General features: G+C 40.4%; 1 protein-coding gene across 2 annotated transcripts; it reads right to left on the minus strand.

Moving 5' to 3' along the window:
* Positions 1-109: 109 nt before the first annotated feature.
* Positions 110-23,538, minus strand: LOC117517754 (NLR family CARD domain-containing protein 3-like). 2 transcript variants are annotated; one of them, XM_034178908.1, is made up of 12 exons: positions 23,392-23,538; positions 20,219-20,300; positions 19,336-19,410; positions 15,628-15,768; positions 15,428-15,547; positions 13,617-13,671; positions 13,289-13,517; positions 6,500-8,267; positions 6,227-6,400; positions 4,664-4,837; positions 4,542-4,588; positions 110-3,225 (listed from the first exon to the last, which is right to left on the minus strand). In XM_034178908.1, exons 2-12 carry the CDS (start codon positions 20,254-20,256, stop codon positions 2,684-2,686), a joined length of 3,363 nt encoding a protein of 1,120 aa, XP_034034799.1. In that variant the 5' UTR covers positions 20,257-20,300; positions 23,392-23,538; the 3' UTR covers positions 110-2,683. The 2 variants fall into 2 exon arrangements, with proteins under 2 accessions (XP_034034799.1, XP_034034807.1); XM_034178916.1 differs by lacking the exon at positions 23,392-23,538 and adding an exon at positions 23,106-23,142.
* Positions 23,539-24,064: the final 526 nt, after the last annotated feature.

Consider the following 24,064-nt stretch of genomic DNA (forward strand, 5'->3'; position numbering starts at 1 on the left):
AAGGAAACTTCCATTATTAAGTGTGCTTGTATGGTGGTCATGAGGTGTTAGTGATGCAGCTCTGATTATTTCACCAACACACTAAGGTAAACAGAATTAATGCAGAATTAATAAACTCTGCAGTACACGAGCATGTCACATTTCTTCATGGAAGTGCTAGTAACAGCTGATAATACAAAATATACTCATGACCATTACAACACAACTTGAATAATAAAATAACATTTCTTTATGTAATGATTCCAAAAAAACAAAGCACAAAACAACTATTTAAGTAACAATCAATGAGCACACGGGAAAGAATGCACACAAGTAAAAAATTTAAACATAACGCAATGCTAAAAAAAAACAAAAAAAAACACCTTGGTCATACGTGTATTGTCTTTATAATATGCAGTTGTTTAATTAATTATTAAGATCATTGTGTTACATAGCATTTGTTCATCTTCAAAAAGCCCCTTTATCTATCAATCAAACAATATTTACATTTTAATGGTATCTGCAGGAGTGCGTGCATGCGCGTGTACATGAGCTTTTGACAAGTGCGGAAGTTAGCTTTGAGTTAGCGGAAGATAGTGTGCACTCTAACGTCCGCGAAATGTTATGAATTACTTCAGAGGTGTTATTAGGTTCCAAAAACAGCGTTTTTAGTTTTAGAAGTGTTTTTCTTGCTAGCTTTTAAAGAATATATGAGAAACATGTTATATAAATACATAAAGGAAGCGGTTACAGAGAGACCAGCCACTGACATCACAGTGCCGCTCTACTCTGACAGTCACTAATGCCACTCAAAAAAAAAAAAAAATGTGACTTTTTAACCTCTTAAAATACATCCATGTTAGCCATCTTTGAACTTGTCCAAGGTTTGCGACCCAAGAATGCTCCCTGTGAATTTGAAGACTGGCAGTAAGGGGACTGGACTTATACTGAGCACAGATGGACGGACACACCTGAGCTCCATTTGGAATTAAAATAAAGCAGTTAGAGGCCACCCATGCAATATTCTCCTTGTACATCTGCAGTTGTGCCCATAAAGTCATCCAGTGTAAAACATGCAAAATCAATGTGTCTGATCCATGCAGAATCTGCTGTGATGACCCCAAGCAAAAGGGGAGGAGCCAAAAGACAAATCACAAATTGTCAATAGTAGGAAATATGTTTTGATTTAAAAGACTGATGTCAGCAGCTAATTTATTCCATGAAATAGTAAAGATTCTGCATCGTGCTGACATATTTTTCACTTTGGGAACACAGAGTAAACCTGCGCCTGCAGGACGGCACATAAGGTTTCATAAATTCTGAGATACGCCAGCAAACAGCCATTTAGTGTTTCACCACTTTTCCAGCCACTTTTCTTTCAGTGAGCGTCTTGGTGGCGTCTCCTTACATGGTCATTTCAAACTGCACAGCACCACACTGATTGCATTTTATTTCTATTTCTTATTGATTGAAATGAAGTCCAAAAGACATTCAGTGACTTGGAAATGTTCATGTATCCATTCCCCAACTTGACCAAAAGAAAACTGGCTGTAAAAGTGATGATTTACTGTAAATGAAAAAGTGACATAGCGCCAAAGACAAATATCTCCAGTGTTAGTAACAGTGGTCATAAATAAGGTGAGGAGTAAACGTTTAGATTAGCACTACGTGTGCTCCGTATATTTCATTAAGTAATTTATTTAATCAACAGAAGAAATAAAGTGCTGACTCATCGTCGACCATGTGCCACCAAGGAGGTGTCAAAGAACATCGTGCCCATGAATTTAAACCTCACGGAAAGAAAATCCTCTTTTTTCTTAAATGCATGTGTAGTCCGTACTAATAACTTATTGTCATCATGTAGCAAAGATAAATTTTACATCCTGCTTCATTGTTGAGGACTGGTTTCGGTTGGTGACGGTGGGCGGTTCCCCATGGTGGCACATTTGCAATACCTACGCGATATATTGACTTGGCCTTTATTTCTGCACGTTCTACAATCTTACGTAAGAAATCAGGCTTCTTAATAATCCTAACAATGACTATTTACATTTTAAATACTATAATGTGTTGTACAAAGTTTTGGTAAACAAACAATTATAGATGAAAGTTCAGTAAAACCCTCTTGGAGGAAAATATGTGAAAAAAATGTAGTAACAGTAACAGTACCTGTAGGCAGCCGTAAGGACTACGGCTATCTGACATTCGACCCCAATGATCTGGAATTTCACCCGTTATTGACCTCTTGCTGACCTTGCCAGGGTAGTTCTGGAACCACTTGGTCCATGTTTGGTACAAATCAGCAGAAGGACCTGGGATGACCTGGCTAACTGTCACACAGACAGACAGCCAGACATGACCTTGACCCCAGGGATTGGCACTGGGCAAATTTGCCACTTGTTGAGCAATTTCTGAGCCCACCCCCGCTTTTGTGTTCCAATTTTGGTGGAAATTGAAGTGAAAAACTTGAATTTTGAGCTTGGACCCCAATGATTTACCTTTATCGTCAATTTGATCTCACCAATTCCAGAGCCTACCTCTAGAGGTGTCTCAATTTTGGTGGATATCGATGGTTGTCAGGCTTGGTCATCCACCAAGGGACCTGGCAGCAGCAGAGCAGTACTCAGGTTTGTGGTTTTTGCTGTATTTTTGCTGTACTTGTATCATCAGTCATTAATACTTTGGAATGTGACTGCGTTTCAGATTACAGCCCACACAGGAAGGCCGAGGAGTTCACTATCACCCCGTAGCCAAAGCCGGCGTACAGCGGCTCGGTGAAGGTGCTGTGGAATGTGTACAGGTGGATCAGTGTGTCCTCGGACACGCTGTAGAACGACAAAATCCCGGCAGGATGGTCCAGGTACACGCCCACTCTGTGAGACCCCAAGGAGGAGGCGGAGCACAGAGGAAGACTCCCACTGTTGTTGTGCCAGGCGGTGTAAGCGCCATCGGTGCAGCTCAAACTCCATGACAGATCGTTCCCTCCAAACCTGCAGGTGTCACTCTCTCCTCTCCGGCCGATTCCTCTGTACGTCACCGCTACGTAAACCTTTCCAGTCCACTCCACCTCCCAGTAACAGCGACCAGTCAGACCAGTGGCACACAGGACCTGAGGCCAGTACCCGAACCGCTCTGGGTGTTCTGGGTACAGGTGCACCTTCCTCAGGTCGGTCACTCTTTTGTTTTCCTCGGAGAGTTTCAGGAATTTGTGTGATGTGTTTGGGTCCAGTGTGAGTTTGCAGAAATCTGATGGAAAATACAAACAAACAGTTATTGATTACGTGTGTTATTTATTCTAAGAGATTTATTCTAATCTGATCCTGTTTGTCTGTTTGTCCAAAGGGACAGAGAGGAGTAGAAAAAAACAATGTCCACTGAACGTGGTATGTGGACAGAGGTTAACCCAAGAAAATCTGCCCATAAAAAGTTTGTTTCAGAAAAGGTCAAGGTCACTGGACTCAAAGGTAAAAAAAATTTTCACTCTGATTTGCATTAATTTAACACATGCAGGTGGGTTCCACAGCTGCTCAGACATTAATCGGGGTTACATTCATTGGGTCAAGGGTCAAAATGCTGTCCCCAGTCCAATTTGCACCAAAAAGTCAGAACTAGCATTTTAACACAGCGTTTCCTCAGGGGTGAGTTCAAGAACAGATGGCAACTCCATGTGCACACCACAGTATATGCTGTTACTAAACATGAGGACTTTTAAATATACCCATATTTTCAGAGTACAAATTGTGTTTTTTTTTTTTTTACTACTTTGGGATTCTATGCGACTTGTACTCCAGCGTGACATATACTAAAAATTCACAAGTTTGTTATTAATAATAGTAATGATAAGAAGTATTTATATTGAAGTTTCCCAGGAATCAAAGCAATAAACAAATTAATATCCAATAATAAGTTGGTAAGGTTAGACCTTACTTGTGTGAAGCATCTTGAGGCAACTTTGTTGTGATTTGGAGCTGTATAAATAAAAATAAATTGAAAAAAATGGCAATAATAAAAATACACTACAACATTGCATTAAAAAAAAAAAACAGAGCTCATAACACAGAAAAAGGTGCAACTTATACTGTATATAGCCCCCCCCCCACTTCAAGAGGCATTTTTTCACAGGTGTGATGTATAATCTGGAGCATACAGTAAAATAAAATAAGCAACAAATAAAAGTCCATCTGATTTTCTTTTTCAGTCAGCTGTTTCATTTTGGGATTTTTGTGCATCGCTGTAGTGTACTTTTATTACGAGCATTTTTATTGTTATTATTATTATGTAGTACGTTGATTCCTGGGAAAATTTTGTGAAAAATCATTATGAACGAATAAGTCGTAGGACCTCCCAAACAACAGTAAATAACTGACTATTTATATTCTTTAGCATTCAGGTTTCCTTGCAGGAAGCATGTTCTGATTGATCCTGTATTCGGGTTTATCTGAACTTGTTCCAGTGTATTTTCACACCGATTAATGTACTCGTGCACTGTATGTGCTCGTTATTCTTGCACGTTCTTTCATTATAACATGAGTGAGTATTCAAGAGTTTAAAACCATACTCACACTTCCTCAGACCCGGTTCTAACCACTGGGGACCACGAGGCTCCATGCTGAAAGGACAAGAACTGAAGTCAGACCAGCTTTGATATGACCAGTAATGTGTCCACATCTCCTCGCACCCACACCTGAGTGTGTCCAGAGTCCACGCTGCATCCTTCGGTCCGGCGGGCAGCACCTGAACCGCCGAGTCTCCTGGATGGTTGTAGCTCAGGTCCAGTTCTCTCAGGTGAGATGGGTTAGAGGTCAGAGCTGAGGCCAGAGAAGTAAAACCTTCATCTGTGATCAGACACCCAGACAGCCTGCAAACACCCAGAGCAAACATCACGTCATCTCAAAACACTGCTCTAAAAGCCAGTGTAGAAATAGCAGAAAGAACAGCTGCTGCATGTCGCTAATTCACTATGAGAGCTAACGTGGGTGAGCTAACATTAGCGTTCTGATCAATACATTTAATCAGCACAAAGCAATATGTGTTATTGTCAATCTGATGTCAATATCTGATGACAGAGAAGAACGAGCGGTCACTCATCTCTTCACTGACAGAGGTATGTTTGTTTGCTATTTACCTGGAAGGTTTGTTAGCTTGCATTGCTAGTGTGCTAACGCAATTCCAAAATGGTTTCTTAACACATTAGCTGAACGATTTCAGACCCTCTCTCCGCTGAACATCAGTTCCTCTCTTCTTCAGGTCAAGCTTCATTTGGCACAACTGGAAGAACATCTACAAAAACATGTTCCTGCAGTTCCTTTGATCAGCTTCTAAAATTTCCAAACCTTTGTGCACATCAACATGACTGATCTTGATGATTCTCATTTTTGTTAATTTGTCATGTCAGCTAAAGATTTTTACTTGATGACAGCAAAACTAACATGAAACAGTCACAAAAATTACTTTCACTTTCTTCATACCACCAAAATCTTGACTCCACCTCAAATCGTCCACATTCTGACTTAAAAATATGTATTTTTCCGGCCTGTCTGGACTCTCCCAGTATGGTAACGGCTACATATAAAGGTCTTGCAGTGAAATCTGAATAATAATTAAACTGGGGGGAGCTTGTGGATTCATGAGGTCCCTGGATAAAAGCCTTTTGATGACACCAATAACACTACAGGAGAACAAACGTCCAGGTCTTCAGGGTCCTGGAGCTTCCTGTATTACTGGATTGTTGTGAGACTTTGACGCTAACCACTGGTCTGAGGTAACGACGAGTACTAGGTGTCTACAGAGGACACTTGGGTACCACTGGAATGAGTTTGTATGAGTAGTACCACTGTCACTGAAAAGGAACTTCAGCTACGACATTTTGACCTTGTGGCATGTTTTTGGAGACACGATCCAGCATGCAGGTGCCTCCGTGTGGAGGACATCATCAGCTGGATGTCTCACCTGACCGTGGCAGACAGATGGTTACTTTTGGGAGGTGGGGGATGAGCCGGTTGTCTGTCTGGGTGGTTGTCATCGAGCACTTGCTCCCAGACCTGACCTGGCATGACACTGAATGTTTTATAAAATTCTGCATCATGGACTTAAGTCCACAGATGCTGCAAGAGGACACAAACTATCTTGTTCAAAATATGCAAATCAATTGGAGCAACAATTGCGAAGACTTCAACAGGTTCTTCTGAGGGAACTGTGGACAAACCCACAGTCTCCTGAAGACTGAAAAAGATCAAACTGCTCCAACCTGAGAGTTTCCAGTTTGCAATGTGGACTCTCCAGTCCAGCAGAGAGCAGCTTCACTCCTGAGTCCTGCAGGTCGTTGTTACTCAGATCCAGTTCTCTCAGACGGGACGACTCAGAGCTGAGAACTGACTGCAGAACTTCACAGCTTCTCTCTGTCAGGTTACAGCCACACAACCTGGAGAGACGAGGTGAAGAGAGACGGTAAAAAAAATACAAAATACTAAACAGGACATGTGAAGCACCTAAAGCACTAATGAGCTATCTTCACACTTACAGAGCTTTTTTAGAAGCTTTGACGACTGGCAGCAGCCTCACTAGAGCCTCCTCAGAAGCAGAGTATTTCTTCAGGTCAAAGATCTCCAGATCTTTTTCTGATGACAGTAAGATGAAGACCAGAGCTGACCACTGAGCAGCAGACAGTTGATCCGTGGACAGACATCCTGCTTTAAGGTACTGCTGGATCTCCTCCTCCAGAGAAGAATCCTTCAGTTCATTCAGGCTGTGGAACAGATTGATGCTTCCATGTGGAGATGGAGTCTCCTCAATCTTCTTCTTGATGTACTGGATTGTTTCCTGATTGGTTTGTGAGCTACTTGTATTTGCCAACAGGCCTCGTAGGAGATTCTGATTGGTCTGCAGTGAAAGACCCAGGAGGAAGCGCAGGAACAAGTCCAGATGTCCATTTGGACTCTGCAGAGCCTTGTCCACTGCACTCTGGTAGAGATGCATCACTGAAGTTTGAGTTGTACGTTTTTCAGACAGCAGATTGACTCCAGAGTTGTTGAAGGTCAGATGGACATAAAGAGCAGCCAGAAACTCCTGAACGCTGAGATGAATGAAGCAGAACACCGTGTCCTGGTACAGGCCTCTCTCCTCTTTGAAGATCTGTGTGAACACGCCTGAGAACATTGAGGCTGCTCTGATATTGATGCCGCACTCTGTCAGGTCCGACTCATAGAAGATCAGGTTCCCTTTCTGCAGCTGCTCAAAAGCCAGTTTTCCCAGAGACACAATCATCTGTCTGCTCTCTGGATCCCAGACTGGATCGCTCTCACATCTTCCATCGTACTTGACCTTCTTCAGTTTGGACTGAACCACCAGGAAGTGGACGTACATCTCAGTCAGGGTCTTGGGAAGCTCTCCTCCACTGGTTTGCAGGGTATCTTCTAGAACCGTGGCAGTGATCCAGCAGAAGACTGGGATGTGACACATGATGTGAAGACTTCGTGATGCCTTCATGTGGGAGACAATCCTGTTGGACTTCTTCTCATCACTGAATCTCTTCCTGAAGTACTTCTCCTTCTGAGGGTCAGTGAACCCCCTGACCTCTGTCATCATGTCAACACACTCAGGAGGGATCTGACTGGCTGCTGCCGGTCTTGTGGTTATCCAGAGGTGAGCAGAGAGAAGCAGGTTCCCCTTGATGAGGTTTGTGAGGAGCACGTCCACTGAGGTCGACTCTGTAACATCAGTCACGATCCTGTTGTTGTGGAAGTCCAGAGGGAGGCGACACTCATCCAGACCGTCAAAGATGAACACGAGCTGAAACTGTTCAAAGCTGCAGATTCCTGTTTCTTTGGTTTCAGGAAACAAATGATGAACAAGTTCCACCAGGCTGAACTTTTTCTCCTTCAGCGTGTTCAGCTTTCTGAAGGTGAGTGGAAATGTGAAGTAGATGTTCTGGTTGGTTTGGTCTTCAGCCCAGTCCAGAGTGAACTTCTGTGTTAAGACTGTTTTCCCGATGCCAGCCACACCCTTTGTCAGAACTGTTCTGATCGGTTGATCTCTGTCAGGAGAACGCTTGAAGATGTCTTCACATCTGATTGTCCTTTCTGGTCCAGCTGTTTTCTTAGATGCTGTTTCAATCTGTCTGATCTCATGTTCATCGTTGACCTGTTTGGACTCTCCCTCCGTGATGTAGAGTTCTGTGTAGATGTCCTTCAGAAGGGTTTGGTTTCCTGCTTTGGCAATCCCCTCAAACACACACTGGAACTTCTTCTTCAGCTTGCATTTGAGGTTCTGCTGGCACATGGTTGGAGATTCTGTAAAGATAAAAACAAGTTATAAAGAAATTATTACCATATTTTCCGGAGTATACAGTAAGTAGCACCTGTCAAAAAATACATTGTGAAGAGGGGTTTTAAAAAAAACCCTAAAGAGTCACATTTATGTGGAACTCACTTTTTAACACGTTTTCCTGGGGGCAAGTCGAATGGCACACAGGAACTCAATAGCACATGTGCACACCACAGCATGTGCTATTACTTAACATAAAGAATGTTAAATTCCAAAAATAAGCAAGATGGACAAATAAATGTACATTCGACAACATTTGTGATATTATTTGATGCAGTCTGGAGAAGATAAATCATCAGATGAACACGGATTGCTGGCCCACAGCCACATGGGGGAATGAACAGTAGATTTCTGAGACAAGCTCTGAGCTTAAATGTGTAACATCACAACTGTTACATTAAAAATAGCCAGATGGATAAATAAACGTGTTGGACAACATACTGGATGTTATTTGATGGAATAAGAAACTGTCAGATGAAGAGTTGCTGGCCCACTGAATTAGAAACGCTACAAAAAGTATGTCCATTTTATTTATTTATTTATTTATTTATTTTTTAAATTGGTGCGTCAATTTGGGATTTTTGTGCATAGTTGCAGTGTATTTTTATTATTGTCAGACTTTTATTATTGTAATTTATTTTGTTGAATGCTTTGATTTCATGGGAAAGCCCTGTATCAATAGTTGGTGTTGTTGTTAATAATAATAATGTAAGAGGTCCTGCAAGTTATACTCCAGTGTAACTTAAACACCAAAAAATTATGCATTGTTATTGTTAATAATAATATAATCCATCCATCAACCCCTGGCAAAAATTATGGAATCACCGGCCTCGGAGGATGTTTATTCAGTTGTTTAATTTTGTAGGAAAAAAAAGCAGATCACAGACATGACACAAAACTAAAGTCATTTCAAATGGCAACTTTCTGGCTTTAAGAAACACTATAAGAAATCAGGAAAAAAAATTGTGGCAGTCAGTAACGGTTACTTTTTTAGACCAAGCAGAGGGAAAAAATATGGACTCACTCAATTCTGAGGAATAAATTATGGAATCACCCTGTAAATTTTCATCACCAAAACTAACACCTGCATCAAATCAGATCTGCTCGTTAGTCTGCATCTAAAAAGGAGTGATCACACCTTGGAGAACTGTTGCATCAAGTGGACTGCCATGAATCATGGCTCCAACACGAGAGATGTCAATTGAAACAAAGGAGAGGATTATCAAACTCTTAAAAGAGGGTAAATCATCACACAATGTTGCAAAAGATGTTGGTTGTTCACAGTCAGCTGTGTCTAAACTCTGGACCAAATACAAACAACATGGGAAGGTTGTTAAAGGCAAACATACTGGTAGACCAAGGAAGACATCAAAGCGTCAAGACAGAAAACGTAAAGCAGTATGTCTCAAAAATCAAAAATGCACAACAAAACAAATGAGGAACGAATGGGAGGAAACTGGAGTCAACGTCTGTGACCGAACTGTAAGAAACCGCCTAAAGGAAATGGGATTTACATACAGAAAAGCTAAACGAAAGCCATCATTAACACCTACGAGGTCTGTCCAAAAAGTATCAGACCTTTTTATTTTTTCAAAAACCATATGGATTTGAATCATGTGTGCTTGCATGAGCCAACCTTGAACCTTCATGCGCATGCTTGATTTTTTTCATGCCCGTCTGTTGCGCAATTCGCCTGTGAGCAGGCTTTGTGTGAGCACTGGTCCTCCCCCCTCGTTGGATTTTCATTGCGAGGTGGAACGATTTGGAGTTTTGCTGCATCAAATTTTTCCAGAAACTGTGAGAGACAGCCAGGTGGAAACCATTTGGAAGATTCAGACGGCTTTCTGTGACGATCCTATGGGCATCACACAGATTAAGAAGTGTTACAACCGGTTTAAAGACGGCGCACAATGGCGGAGGGTGCGCCGCAAGAGGCCCTCGACAGGCTGAAACGACCAGATCATTTCCAAAGTGAACGCTGTGTTGAACCGGGACGTCATCTGACTACCAGAGAAATTGCAGAAGAGGTGGACATCAGGACTTTTTCGGCACATTCCACCGTTACAGGAGATTTTGTAATGAAAGACGTGCGGAAGTTGGAAGTCTCACAGGACATGTGACGTCCAGCTCTTACACAATTCCTCGGATACTCACTCGACTGAAAAGCCACTGAAAGCCGTTTGAATCTTCCGAGTCGTTTCCACCTGGCTGTCTCTCACAGTTTCTGGAAAAATTTGATTCAGCGCTGCTCCAATCGTTCAGACATTTTCCTCGCAATGAAAATCCAACGAGGGGGGAGGACCAGTGGTCACTCAAAGCCTACTCACAGGTGAATGACGCAACCGACAGGCGTGAAAAAACTCACGCATGTACACGAAGGTTCAAGGTTGGCTCACGCAAGCACACGTGATTCAAATCCATAAGGTTTTTGAAAAAAATAAAAAGGTCTGATACTTTTTGGACAGACCTTGTAAACAGAAAAAAAACAAGGTTACAATGGGCTAAGGAAAAGCAATCGTGGACTGTGGATGACTGGATGAAAGTCATATTCAGTGATGAATCTCGAATCCGCATTGGGCAAGGTGATGATGCTGGAACTTTTGTTTGGTGCCGTTCCAATGAGATTTATAAAGATGACTGCCTGAAGAGAACATGTAAATTTCCAGTCATGGATATGGGGCTGCATGTCAGGTAAAGGCACTGGGGAGATGGCTGTCATTACATCATCAATAAACGCACAAGTTTATGTTGATATTTTGGACACTTTTCTTATCCCATCAATTGAAAGGATGTTTGGCGATGATGAAATCAGTTTTCAAGATGATAATGCATCTTGCCATAGAGCAAAAACTGTGAAAACATTCCTTGCAAAAAGACACATAGGGTCAATGTCATGGCCTGCAAATAGTCCGGATCTTAATCCAATTGAAAATCTTTGGTGGAAGTTGAAGAAAATGGTCCATGATAAGGCTCCAACCTGCAAAGCTGATCTGGCAACAGCAATCAGAGAAAGTTGGAGCCAGATTGATGAAGAGTACTGTTTGTCACTCATTAAGTCCATGCCTCAGAGACTGCAAGCTGTTATAAAAGCCAGAGGTAGTGCAACAAAATACAAGTGATGTGTTGGAGTGTTCTTTTGTTTTTCATGATTCCATAATTTTTTCCTCAGAATTGAGTGATTTCATATTTTTTCCCCTCTGCTTGGTCTAAAAAAAAGTAACCGTTACTGACTGCCACAATTTTTTTTCCTGATTTCTTACAGTGTTTCTTAAAGCCAGAAAGTTGCCATTTGAAATGACTTTAGTTTTGTGTCATGTCTGTGATCTGCTTTTTTCCTACAAAATTAAACAAATGAATGAACACCCTCCGAGGCCGGTGATTCCATAATTTTTTGCCAGGGGTATACCCGCTTACTCTATTTAAGGGTCCCGGGGGCTGGAGCCTATCCCAGCAGTCAAGAGGGTGTGAGGTGGGGTACAGCATGGACAGGACACCAATTCTGTGACAACAGGGTCACATATAGGCCACCTAACCTGCATGTCTTTGGATGTGGGAGGAACCCGGAGCACCCGGAGGGAACCCACACAAACACGGGGAGAACACGCAAACCCCACACAGAAAGGCCACAGGTGGGAATCAATCCCGACCTTCTTGCTGTGAGGCAACAGTGCTAACCACTAAGGCACCGTGCTGTCCAATAATATAATTGTTATTAATGATGATAAGATCATCATTGTCATTATTCATAGTAATACTTGTGTGTTGGGGGCCATCTCCTGCTTTCTTCCACCAATGGGCCTGCACAGGACTTGTTCTCTTCTTTTGACAACCATTATCGATCTGGTCCAACAATCAAAACTTTGACCAAACTAGAATGAAATAAAGCCCGAAGAAAGGACAGCTTTAAAAAATAGAAGACTGAAGATTAACTGGAATACGGTGGGACATATGAGGTTTAACTATGATCGGGATTCAGAATTGACCTTTGGAGAGGTAGTGAATGGACTCAAGCAGTTTGAGGACCTGAGATTAGAAATATCTGAACTTGGAGAACTGGATGCAGAAATTGTGTAGTTTTAAAGAAAACAGTGCGGGGCTGAAAACCATGAAGCTGCAACTACATTCATCAGCCACATGGTGGCGCCAAACCACTGACTTTTAAATCAGCCAATGCTGTGAGTGGACTATTGGGGCTTTGTGTTGGTTTTTCCCAGCAGTTGACAGTCTTGACCAAACCTGTTTTGCCCTGTCAGGTTTGGGTAAAACAGGGAGACGTAGCAAACCTGCAGAGTGCCTGGTCTCTAAGAACAGGGTTCAGAACCAAGCCTTTAAAAAGTTCTGGATGGAGTCTGGAGGCCTAGATGGTGGTTTTGAGGTAGTGTGAACCACAGCAAACCATTAAAGACAATTTGTACCCCCAAAAAGCAAGCACAGAGTCTGGGACAATAAATATTTACAAACCTGATTTCCCTGAACACTGTGTTGGACACGACAGAGGTGTTCTCATTCGACACAAACCCACTGTGCACAAAGCATTGTGGACATTTGGTCGAGCAGTATTATCACCCAAACTGGTGACAAGTGATGTTAACTTTGTATGGATCAACCCCAAAATTTAACAGTTTTTATGCCTCTGATAAATCAAGGTTGGCAGCATTATGTCAAGCCCTCTGCATCAGTGTCAGTTAACATTTAATTTCTGTCAAATAACTTGCAAACACTTTCAACGATTCACCTGAAACTTTTGGTGAGGGTTGGTCTCTATAAGAAAAATCACTTTCAATACCGGAGCACCCACAAACAACACCCAAGCCAGGAGCATTGGTCTGCTTTGGTCGTTACCTCAAGGGGTCAACATCTTTACAACAGGGAACCAACATTTGAGACCCAACAGATCAATCCTCCATTTAACATTTTAAATTTGGACCCCTTCTGTGACTTTCCCCTCTCAATACTTTGGGGTGGAGCGTTATAGAATTCCTCTTACTGCTCTGCAAACAGTCGGCCAGCGCCTCCTTCTTCATTCTCCTCAGAAAATGCAACGTGATCTTCAGAAAGGCCTCTCTGCTGTGCCTCCACTGCTCTTGCTCCTCCTCATCCACCACCTCCTCATCCTTACTCTGCCTCTCCAAGTATTTTGGGCAGTTTGGACTCAGGACCCTGTGGAACATCTTCAGCTCACTCTTCACAAAGGTGACAATGCTCTCCTGCAGAACCTGGAATATAGTATTTTAAATCGTACCACAACAAGAATTCAATGGCAGATCCACCTTACAGACTGAAATCTATCATTAAAGTCATTAACTCTCACCCACCTGAAATGTGGGGACCAGGTCCAGGTCCAGGTCTTCTTGGTGCTGCTGCACAACTCTGTGGAGTGAAAACCTGATTCAACTTGGTCATACGAAGAATTTAATATTTAATTTGTGTGCCCTCTCAACCAGGAAGAGCCAGAAGCCCGGCGATGTGACTTCCTGTCAGTTCTGCTGCAGGTGCAGTGTATGGAGCCAATCGTCGACAGTTGACCAACATCATCAACACAATGCCTCACTAACAGGTTAGCAGCCTCGTGTTAACCTGGATAGCATAGATCAGCTGTTCCCAAATTTTGAAATCATAATATGTAAGGCCCACCCAATCATTTAATCAATATTATGCCCACACAGCACCCCCACCCCCGTGGCAAAAAAAGTATTTTTTCTGTATATGAAAATCACTTTTTAACACAGTGTTTATCTGGAGGGCAAGTTTAACAACAGACAGGAACTATGTAGCACATGTGCGCACCACAGTGTGTGCTGTAACTTAACTTTTAAATTCCCCAAATAAACAAGATAAATGTGTGATGGACAAGATACTGGACGCAATCGTCAGATGGATAAAGATGAAAAAGTGAACGGTGTATTTATACCGGAAGCCTTTTACCTGTGGTGACACACATAAGGACTTCTGTAATCCAAAAATGAGCAAGGCAGACAAATAATCATGCACTGGACAATATAATGGATGTTATTTGATGCAGATTATTATTATTAAACTCAATTTTTCTTTATATAAATTGCACACTGGTGTGTAAGTTGCAGAACTGCCCCAACTAGTAAAAAAAACTGACTTATACTCTGGAAAATACTGTAATTTTAAACTTTCTGACAAAATTGACAAAGACATTTTTATTTTATATTTAATGACCTCTCACGGCCCACCAGCAGTATTGTCACAACCCATCAGGGGACCTCGGCCCAGCACTTGGGAATCACTTGCACACATGATGCCACGATTCCCAGGCGCACACACAAGGTAAGCAAGCTTGTTTTCAGGCCGGCTGAACACGCCTGTGTTTTCATCCATCAGATCTCTGATTAGAATCCAGGTAATAGTACCTGTCGGGTTAAAGACTGTAAGGGCTACCGTAATCTGACATTTGACTACACTGACCTCAACTTTTACCTAAATAACTGACCTCTGGCTGACCTTGTTCAAGCAGTTCTGAAAACCACCTAAATAAGTGCAACATTTGATCTAAATTGGGTTGAAATTCAAACTTGCTTACCCTGACCTTTTATTATTGGCAATTTCCGGGGTCAACATTCATTGTCTACCAACTTTGATAGAAACTGACAACAAACAGGCAGGCAGACATGACCTTGTCTTTTGCAAATTTGACCTTGCTTGGGTAGTTGCAGAATCTATCCCCCATATGTGTGCCATGTTTCATGCAAATTACAGTGTAACAACTTAATTTTTCACCTTTCACCCCAATGACTGTCCTTTGGCAAATTGGACCTTACCTTGGTAATTCCACAACCCGCCTACATATATGTGTCACGTTTGGTAGAAAGTGGATTGGGGAGAAAGAATAGTAATTTTGGCCTTTGACCCAATGACCCCAACCTTCCTGAGGCTGACAGTCATCTCACATTATGAGTTTGATGGGAATCCTCCAAAGGACTGAGGAAGATGAGGAGAAATTCCACTGAAATTATCAAAAATTTGTTCTAGAAATTCACTGGACCCTCAAGCCCAATGCTGAAGTGCTCCTCAGCAAACTGTAGCTACATAATGACGACTTCTGCTAAATTTGACCGTGTGCACCACAAACATGTCTGTAAAAGTAGAAGCTGTTTACTCTTCTTCAGGGCAGGACAATCCATCGTAAAACATCAAAGGGTTGGACATGGACTGACTGCTTTTCAGGGACACACCGCTGGCTTCAGGTCTGGCAGAATCTGGATCCTGATGGATTCCGCTGGAAAAACAACACAGGTTACATTTGTTCAAGCTCACATGCATGAACGTGCGCGTTTAACGGTGGCACTGCCAGCATACCTTCCACCAGGTGTCTCTTCAAAAACTATAAAGCGACTTATTGACCGATCGCTCTTCATGGACGTGTAGCTGCATCCTACTTCCGGTGACCCTGGTCTCTGGATTCTTGACCTCAGCCTTTTCACTCCTGGGTGATGGATTCTACTCCATAAAAAAACCACGAAAGGGGGGAAATTCAGTTTTAGTCATTCTCCCTTTTCTTTTTTATTCCACCACAAATATAATGTATTTCAGTAAAGAAAACCCCCACGCGCCCCTCCATAACTCATTATGACCAATCGAGTTTCACTTTGACTGCGTCTGGGTGGATTGTTAGCAATCACATGTCAACATTCAGGCGAGATGATGAAATCCATCCACATGACACTGCAAAACCTTTTCTGTGACAAAGAAGAACTCATTTAAAATAGACAAAATACCAGCACAGAAGGGAAGTGGTCCAAAACCACCTCCACATCACCAAATTTCTAAACTCAATGAGGCAATGAGTTATAACCACAAAACAAGTAGATGTTGACATACAAAGACAGCAGGTAGAAAGGAGGTATAGCAGGATGTGCAGTTTATGGGGTTTTATTTTGAACACAGTAAAAATGCAAATTTAGCAATTTGAAAAGTGACAATAAAAGACTGAATCTGTTATTTTTTCTGTAAAGCATCCAGTCCCGCCACATGAAATACTGGTTCAAATATGAGTGTATATATATATATATATATACACACACATACATACATACATACATACATACACACACACACACACATACACAGTAGTGTTCAGAATAATAGTAGTGCTATGTGACTAAAAAGATTAATCCAGGTTTTGAGTATATTTCTTATTGTTACATGGGAAACAAGGTACCAGTAGATTCAGTAGATTCTCACAAATCCAACAAGACCAAGCATTCATGATATGCACACTCTTAAGGCTATGAAATTGGGTTATTAGTAAAAAAAAAAGTAGAAAAGGGGGTGTTCAGAATAATAGGTGCATCTGCTGTTGACGCTACAAACTCAAAACTATTATGTTCCAATTACTTTTTTAGCAATCCTGTGAATCACTAAACTAGTATTTAGTTGTATAACCACAGTTTTTCATGATTTTTTCACATCTGCGAGGCATTAATTTTGTTGGTTTGGAACCATGATTTTTCCCGTTTACTAGTGTGCTTGGGGTCATTGTCTTGTTGAAACACCCATTTCAAGGGCATGTCATCTTCAGCATAAGGCAACATGACCTCAAGTATTTTGACATATCCAAACTGATCCATGATACCTGGTATGCGATATATAGGCCCAACACCATAGTAGGAGAAACATGCCCATATCATGATGCTTGCACCACCATGCTTCACTGTCTTCACTGTGAACTGTGGCTTGAATTCAGAGTTTGGGGGTCGTCTCACAAACTGTCTGCAGCCCTTGGACCCAAAAACAACAATTTTACTCTCATCAGTCCACAAAATATTCCTCCATTTCTCTTTAGGCCAGTTGATGTGTTCTTTGGCAAATTGTAACCTCTTCTGCACGTCTTTTATTTAACAGAGGGACTTTGCAGGGGATTCTTGCAAATAAATTAGCTTCACACAGGCGTCTTCTAACTGTCACAGCACTTACAGGTAACTCCAGACTGTCTTTGATCATCCTGGAGCTGATCAATGGGTGAGCCTTTGCCATTCTGGTTATTCTTCTATCCATTTTGATGGTTGTTTTCTGTTTTCTTCCATGCGTCTCTTTTTTTTTTTTTTTGTCCATTTTAAAAGCATTGGAGATCATTGTAGATGAACAGCCTATAATTTTTTGCACCTGCGTATAAGTTTTCCCCTCTCCAATCAACTTTTTAATCAAACTACGCTGTTCTTCTGAACAATGTCTTGAATGTCCCATTTTCCTCAGGCTTTCAAAGAGAAAAGCATGTTCAACAGGTGCTGGCTTCATCCTTAAATAGGGGACACCTGATTCACACCTGTTTGTTCCACAAAATTGAAGAACTCACTGACTGAATGCCACACTACTATTATTGTGAACACCCCCTTTTCTACTTTTTATTTACTAATAGCCCAATTTCATAGCCTTAAGAGTGTGCATATCATGAATGCTTTGTCTTGTTGGATTTGTGAGAATCTACTGGTACCTTGTTTCCCATGTAACAATAAGAAATACACTCAAAACCTGGATTAATCTTTTTAGTCACATAGCACTACTATTATTCTGAACACTACTGTATGTATATGTATGTGTATATATATATATATATATAAAAACTTTGACAAGATCACTACAAGAACCATCATATAGTAGCACTGACAATGCATTAAATCAAATTATTTGTGGTCATTTAGATTCTTTCACAGTTCTCCTAACCTGCACTGGCTACTCTGACAAACATACAAAGCATCTCCTGGTCTTCCCTCACAATTTTATCTCAGCAATGGAGCCATGTTATTTTCACTTCAATTCATAAGACCAGCAGAATAAGGTCATATTGTGGAGCATTTTACTTCTGCTTTTGTTCATAAAGCAGCACTTTCTCTAGACTCAGGGTACGCAGGGTACCGTAGGTTCTATTTCAGACCATTGAAAGGATTCAAGATTTTAAAATTTCCATGCCCCTTTCTGCATGCATTCCTGGCCATCTCTGAAGATTTTTTGGGCATTTACTGGGTCTAAACATCCTCGGAATATATCATAGATCTTGAGATCTTGTGTCATTATGGAACTGGTGAACGTAATGTGCAGAAAGTCCCACTTTCTGACTTATGACATACGGACATGATGTAATAATCTGAGGAGTCACGGTAGACCCGTTTGCACTGTCTATTGCACCACTGTTTCTTGCAATCTCACCTGATTTTTGTTTTTATTTTATTTTCAGTGTGCTTTCATTATTATTTATTTATTCACTTATTTATTTTTACAGATTTGGTTTTCAGAAGAGTTTTTTTTTTTCCCCTAAAATCATCTTGAAAAAAGAGGTCATGTTATAGTCAGGGCCATCTTATATTTCGGTCAATATGCTATTTTTGTTTCTCTTGATATATGTGATCATTTTTCAGATATCTTGGTGGAAACAAACAGTAAATCCTGTATAGGTCCAGAGGACCCTTGGTGCAAGTCCCATGGATTCGGTAGCATGAAGCAGAAGTCCACAACTCCCCCTAGACAGGGTTACTAGGTTACTTCCCCAGCCAAGGCCAGTACCCAAAAACACCTGGGTTGACTGAGACAGAGCAAATAAAGTGTTCTGTCTGAGGATACAGACAGGTATTATAACCGGAAATCAAACACAGGTCTATATTTTGGAAACCAGCTCCTTATTCCATTGACCTACCAGCTCTTTAATTAGAGACTTAAAATGTTTTATTTTTAAAAGTGAAGGTGAGGGTCAGTCACATATTTGTACCAATCAAATCCAATTCACCAGGTAGTTTTGGTTCACTAAAAATAGATTTTAAACTTATAATCTGGCTGACAAATCAACCGTATGTTGCCATTAGCCAGAGGTAGGACGAAGTCACCATCAAGTCACTCTCAAGTCATGAATCAGCAAGTGTCAAGTCATAATGACCAACTGTTTGCAAGCTGACTTGAGACTTGACTTAGAACTTGCTGATTGATGACTTGAGAATGACTTGACAGTGATTTACTCCCACCTCTGCCATTAATCATCAGTCACCATCATCGTCGATAATAGTACTGGTGACTTACTCCTGTTTTGACTGGTTCCTCTTCCTGGACACACAGCTGGACTCTTGATTCAGAAGATCTGTAGTTTGATGGATGCTAGCAAACAAAGAAAAAAACAAAGACACATCTTTGAACACAAGGCATCCCAGCTGGTAATTTGGACTATGGCATTAAACTGGCCATATGTCGCTGGGATGGTTTGAGTATTGATAACATTCTAATATAAGTTCAACAAAACTTATCTGAGTTTCACCAAATTTGAACCAGACATCCCAAATGAGTGTATCTTGGACAGACACACACACACATATATACATATATATATCTATATATATCTATATATATATATATCTATATATATATCTATATATATATATATCAATCATATAATAGGCACTGTTTAATAAATGAGGCCAAAACTGTGTTGCTGACCTAATTGTGTTATCAGATTTTGTTGGATAGAATATTGGTATTCTGACCAATCTTGCTGTTTGGTAAACCCCACCACTCTGAACTTCAAATGTGTCCAAGATACACTCATTTGGGATGTCTGGTTCAAATTAGGTGAAAATCAAATAAGTTTTGTTGAAGTTATATTAGAACATTATCAATACTCATGAGAAAGTAGTTTTGTGAAAAATCACGATTCAGACGTTAGATTGCAGGGAGACGTACTAAGGATTAAATAAGTTTAAACATGTGATTAGTGTGAACTGAATGTGGTACCAAGAAGAATTAAAGCAAACTTCAGGTTTACAAGACCAGCAATGAAGTATGAGGGTGTGAGATGGGCAGTGAAGGGAGGGCAGGAGAAGAAAAATTAACAAAGGCTGAAGTGAAGGTGGATGAACAGAGCAAAAAGACTTTAGAGGATGATAAAGAGAAATGCAGTACTGCCATGTACCTTAAAGAAAGTTTTTCAAGTGAATTTGGTGGCCCCATGTTAGCCTTTCCATCGGTGTGCAGCTGGCTTTCAAAAATAATTCCTGTCAATCACATGACAAATGCAGAGTTCTGAGTGGGACACAAATCCAACAAACAAACAACATTTTCCAGTATGTTATTTCAAAAATAGCATTAAATACATTTTAAAAAGCTTGTAGAGAAGACTCTTGATGGTGTCTTGACTCTACAAGAGTCAAGACAGAAGTCAGACTACCAGAGCAAGAAATTTAGCTGAGGAAGCGTCTGCATTTAGAAGTGAAACGTCCTCCCGTCAAGCAACCCAGTCCAGTCGAAGATTCAAGCTTCTCTACTATACAAACCCCCCAAAAATAAAAATCTTAACATTATTGAACATAGAATTACTCCAATGCAACATTACTACAAATACCTTTGAAATAGTCATTTAAAAAAAAAAAAAAAAAAAAAAACCTTTCCTGATTTTTTTTTTCAGCACTAAACAAAACTGAATATTTTACACAACTTTAAAGTGGTCATAATGTTCAAACTGTGTTTAATCTCCTTTTAAATGTATATATTGTTTCATTTTTAATGCCCTCCACATCCTATAATTCTGTGACTAGTTAAAAAAAAGTCTCCCACCAAAATGTAAACCTCAGTGACATACAGCAAGTAATGGAAGTCCATATTTGGGCTTCTGGTTGCTCTGTGGGGCACATCCACATGGTTTATAGGAGACAGAAGACCACGCCCCCTTCCGACAAACAGTGGGCACCAAATAGTTTGTTTCTATGGGGTGTTGTCTATAAACTTTTATATTTTATAAACACCCGGTGACATAACATTACCCCTCGAATCTGATGTCTGAAATGTTTATGAACTTTACTACAGTTAAAGTAACTGTTCCTTGACAGTCTTCTTTCACATCATCATTTCACACTTTGTGGTGTTGATGTGTTTTATGGTTTTGATTAAGTTTTACAACTTCTTCAACCTCCCATTTCCTCAAGTACCTGGTCTAAATAAACACTGCGGTTTACATTTATGAAATAAACATTTGGTTATTTGATCATATGTTTTGTCAAGTTATTAAACTGTATTTTTAGTCAAAATAGTAAATACAGAAAGAAATTCATTCAAACTAAGTCCCTTTGGCTGCTCCCTTGTTTTCACTCAAGGTCGCCACAGCAGAGCCGCGGTGGATCTGCATGTAGATTTGGCACAAATTTTACACTGGATGCACTTCCTGATGCAACTCCACATTATATGGAGAAATGTGGCAGGGGTTTGAACAAGGAACCTTCTGCACTGAAACCAACCACTTGGCTACCACCCCAGCTATAGAAAGGAACTCATTAACCAGGTTGTGTAATTAGTCAAGAAACAGCAAGATGTGTAATGCTAGCAGCTACAGGTTTGGTGGTTAAAATGCCCGCTGTTTTTCTCTTTTCTGCAAATATATGTACTTATGTCTCCATATACATTTCTACACGCTTTACCTTTTCTTGTTCCCCCCTTTTAATATTATATTTAAGTAAATATTGGAGGAGTGGGGTACAATTAGTTATACCTAACAGCTAACGCTAGCTTATATAGCCGGCCTTAGCAATGTTCATTGCAGCTTACAAAATAGTTTTTCCTTTGTGTTTGATAATCTTCTCCTGTGATGTCTTATCCTTCTTATGTCTTATTACTTATTATATTATATACCTTTTGTCTTGAGCTGCTTGGGTGGGTAGGGAGAGTTCCCATGGGATAAAAAAGCTTTTTAACCTACCATCCCTGGTTCTCAAGACCAGGCACATAAGTGGCTCTACTCTACTCTTTTCTACTCTCCTATTTTACTCTTCCTTTTTAGATATACCTTTGTATACTGGCATAGTTCCACCTTAGAATTGGAATATATAAGATATAGCTTACTGAATTTTCATGAATAATGAATTTATGGTAAATTCATTATTCATGACTACTTACACAACCCAGTTAATACCATTACAATTACAGTAGCAGTAGATTCAGTTATTGTACCTGATTACTCCAACTAAGGGTCACGGGGGAGCTGGAGCATATCCCAGCAGTCAATGGGTGAGAGGCGGGGTTTAACCTGGACAGGATGTCAATCTATCACAGGGCCACATATAGACTGTTACAATATTAATTCAATCAATATTAATAATATCCCATATTACTGTGGTGTTTACATGTTGTTTTGGAGTCACAGGCGGTAATGACATAGTAATACTGTAATGATAATAAGTAAGTCCCTTCAGCTGCTTCCTTGTTTTCACTCGGAGTCGCCCAAGCAGAGCCGAGGTGGATCTGCGTGTTGATTTGGTTAAAGTTTTACACCGGATGCCCTTCCTGATACAACTTCATATTACATGGAGAAATGTGGCAGGAGAGGGTTTTGAACAAGGAACCTTCTGCACTAAACCGCTTGTCCACCACCCCTACCTTTATTATTAATAATAATAATAGCTACATTACTTTCAGGATGAGTCCAATTCAGTTGTTTACAATATCAATTTGACATAAAACAGGGTTTAAAAAAAATTACACAATAAAAATTATAATCATAAATACACAAGGAATGTTAATATAAAATATTCAAATGAAAATAGATAAAATAAACGCAATTATAGAGTAAAGAAGTGTGTGTTTTAAGACTCAACAACACGTGACTTTCGGACTCAAGCACGATAAGACACACACACACACACACACACACACACACACACACAAAAATAAGAAAAGCAGAACTTAAAGCTTTCATTTGCATTACTCTCCTGTTTTCTCTGAAATTATTTGCAAAATATTTTTCAACAATCAACCTGACCCAAAACAATTAACTCTTAATTTAAAAGTCTTTTATTGAAACAATGACTTACCTTTTTCTGTAGTTGTTTAATTTTATATTTGTGTTTTAACCACGAATGGAAACTGTGGAAGTTAAACTCAAACAAAAACTAAAAGCTAAAAAAAAAGAGAAAAGCTGCTGTCATCAAGTTTTTCTTGAAAGTATTTTTCCGTAGCACGAGAACAACCCCACCACCAAAAAACAAACACCTGTACACGTGAGAAAACGTCTTGACGTCAGCTATTTCCGGTGACAACTCAGAAACGGTGTAAAGATTGTTGAGTTTTTTTTAAAGCATAGAACAGGCGAAATGTTACCTTTTAGTGAAAATAATCCACGTCAAACAGCTGCGCTTTGTGATCTGAAAGAAACTGATTTGAGCCGCCAAGAAGAGAAGATCTGGGCGAAACCCGCAGATTGTATACGGAGGTGCGCGCGGTGTTGGTCGTTTGTCTGCCCGACAACCGGCCCGGCTCTCAATTGGGCGGATACTGGCCTCCATTTTGGAGTGAGAGATCGCAGTGCTAAAGGACCAATAGGAGAGCAGCGCTGGAATTCCCCTCTCCTAAACGATAGGAGAGAACGCAAGCTCCACATCAACGTGAGGCCGACGTATGTGCTGACGTCAGCGTCTCGGATGCCAACCAATCACAGGCTAAGAGAAAGAGGCCAGTATCCACTCTGCTCAGAGCGCTGTTCTCATTGGACCGACATGTCTGGAACAGTGGGATAGCTGCTCGTGTATGGAGCTAAATCCAGGCCAAACGTTTTGTAATCTGAAAATAAAAAAAGATTGAAAAAATAAATTTTGAAATGAAAATTCAATGTTTGTTCTTGAATTTTATAAACATTTAAAAAGTATTGTCAAAATTAAAAACAAGTGTAAGATATATACTTTTCAGTTTAAATACATTTTTGATTCAGCTCTAATTTTTTTGATCAAATAATTTATTTTCATTCATATTTCTTTTTTCACCTTCAGATCTTATT

Source organism: Thalassophryne amazonica, chromosome 1, assembly GCF_902500255.1.
Source record: "Thalassophryne amazonica chromosome 1, fThaAma1.1, whole genome shotgun sequence".
Classification (NCBI taxonomy): domain Eukaryota; kingdom Metazoa; phylum Chordata; class Actinopteri; order Batrachoidiformes; family Batrachoididae; genus Thalassophryne; species Thalassophryne amazonica.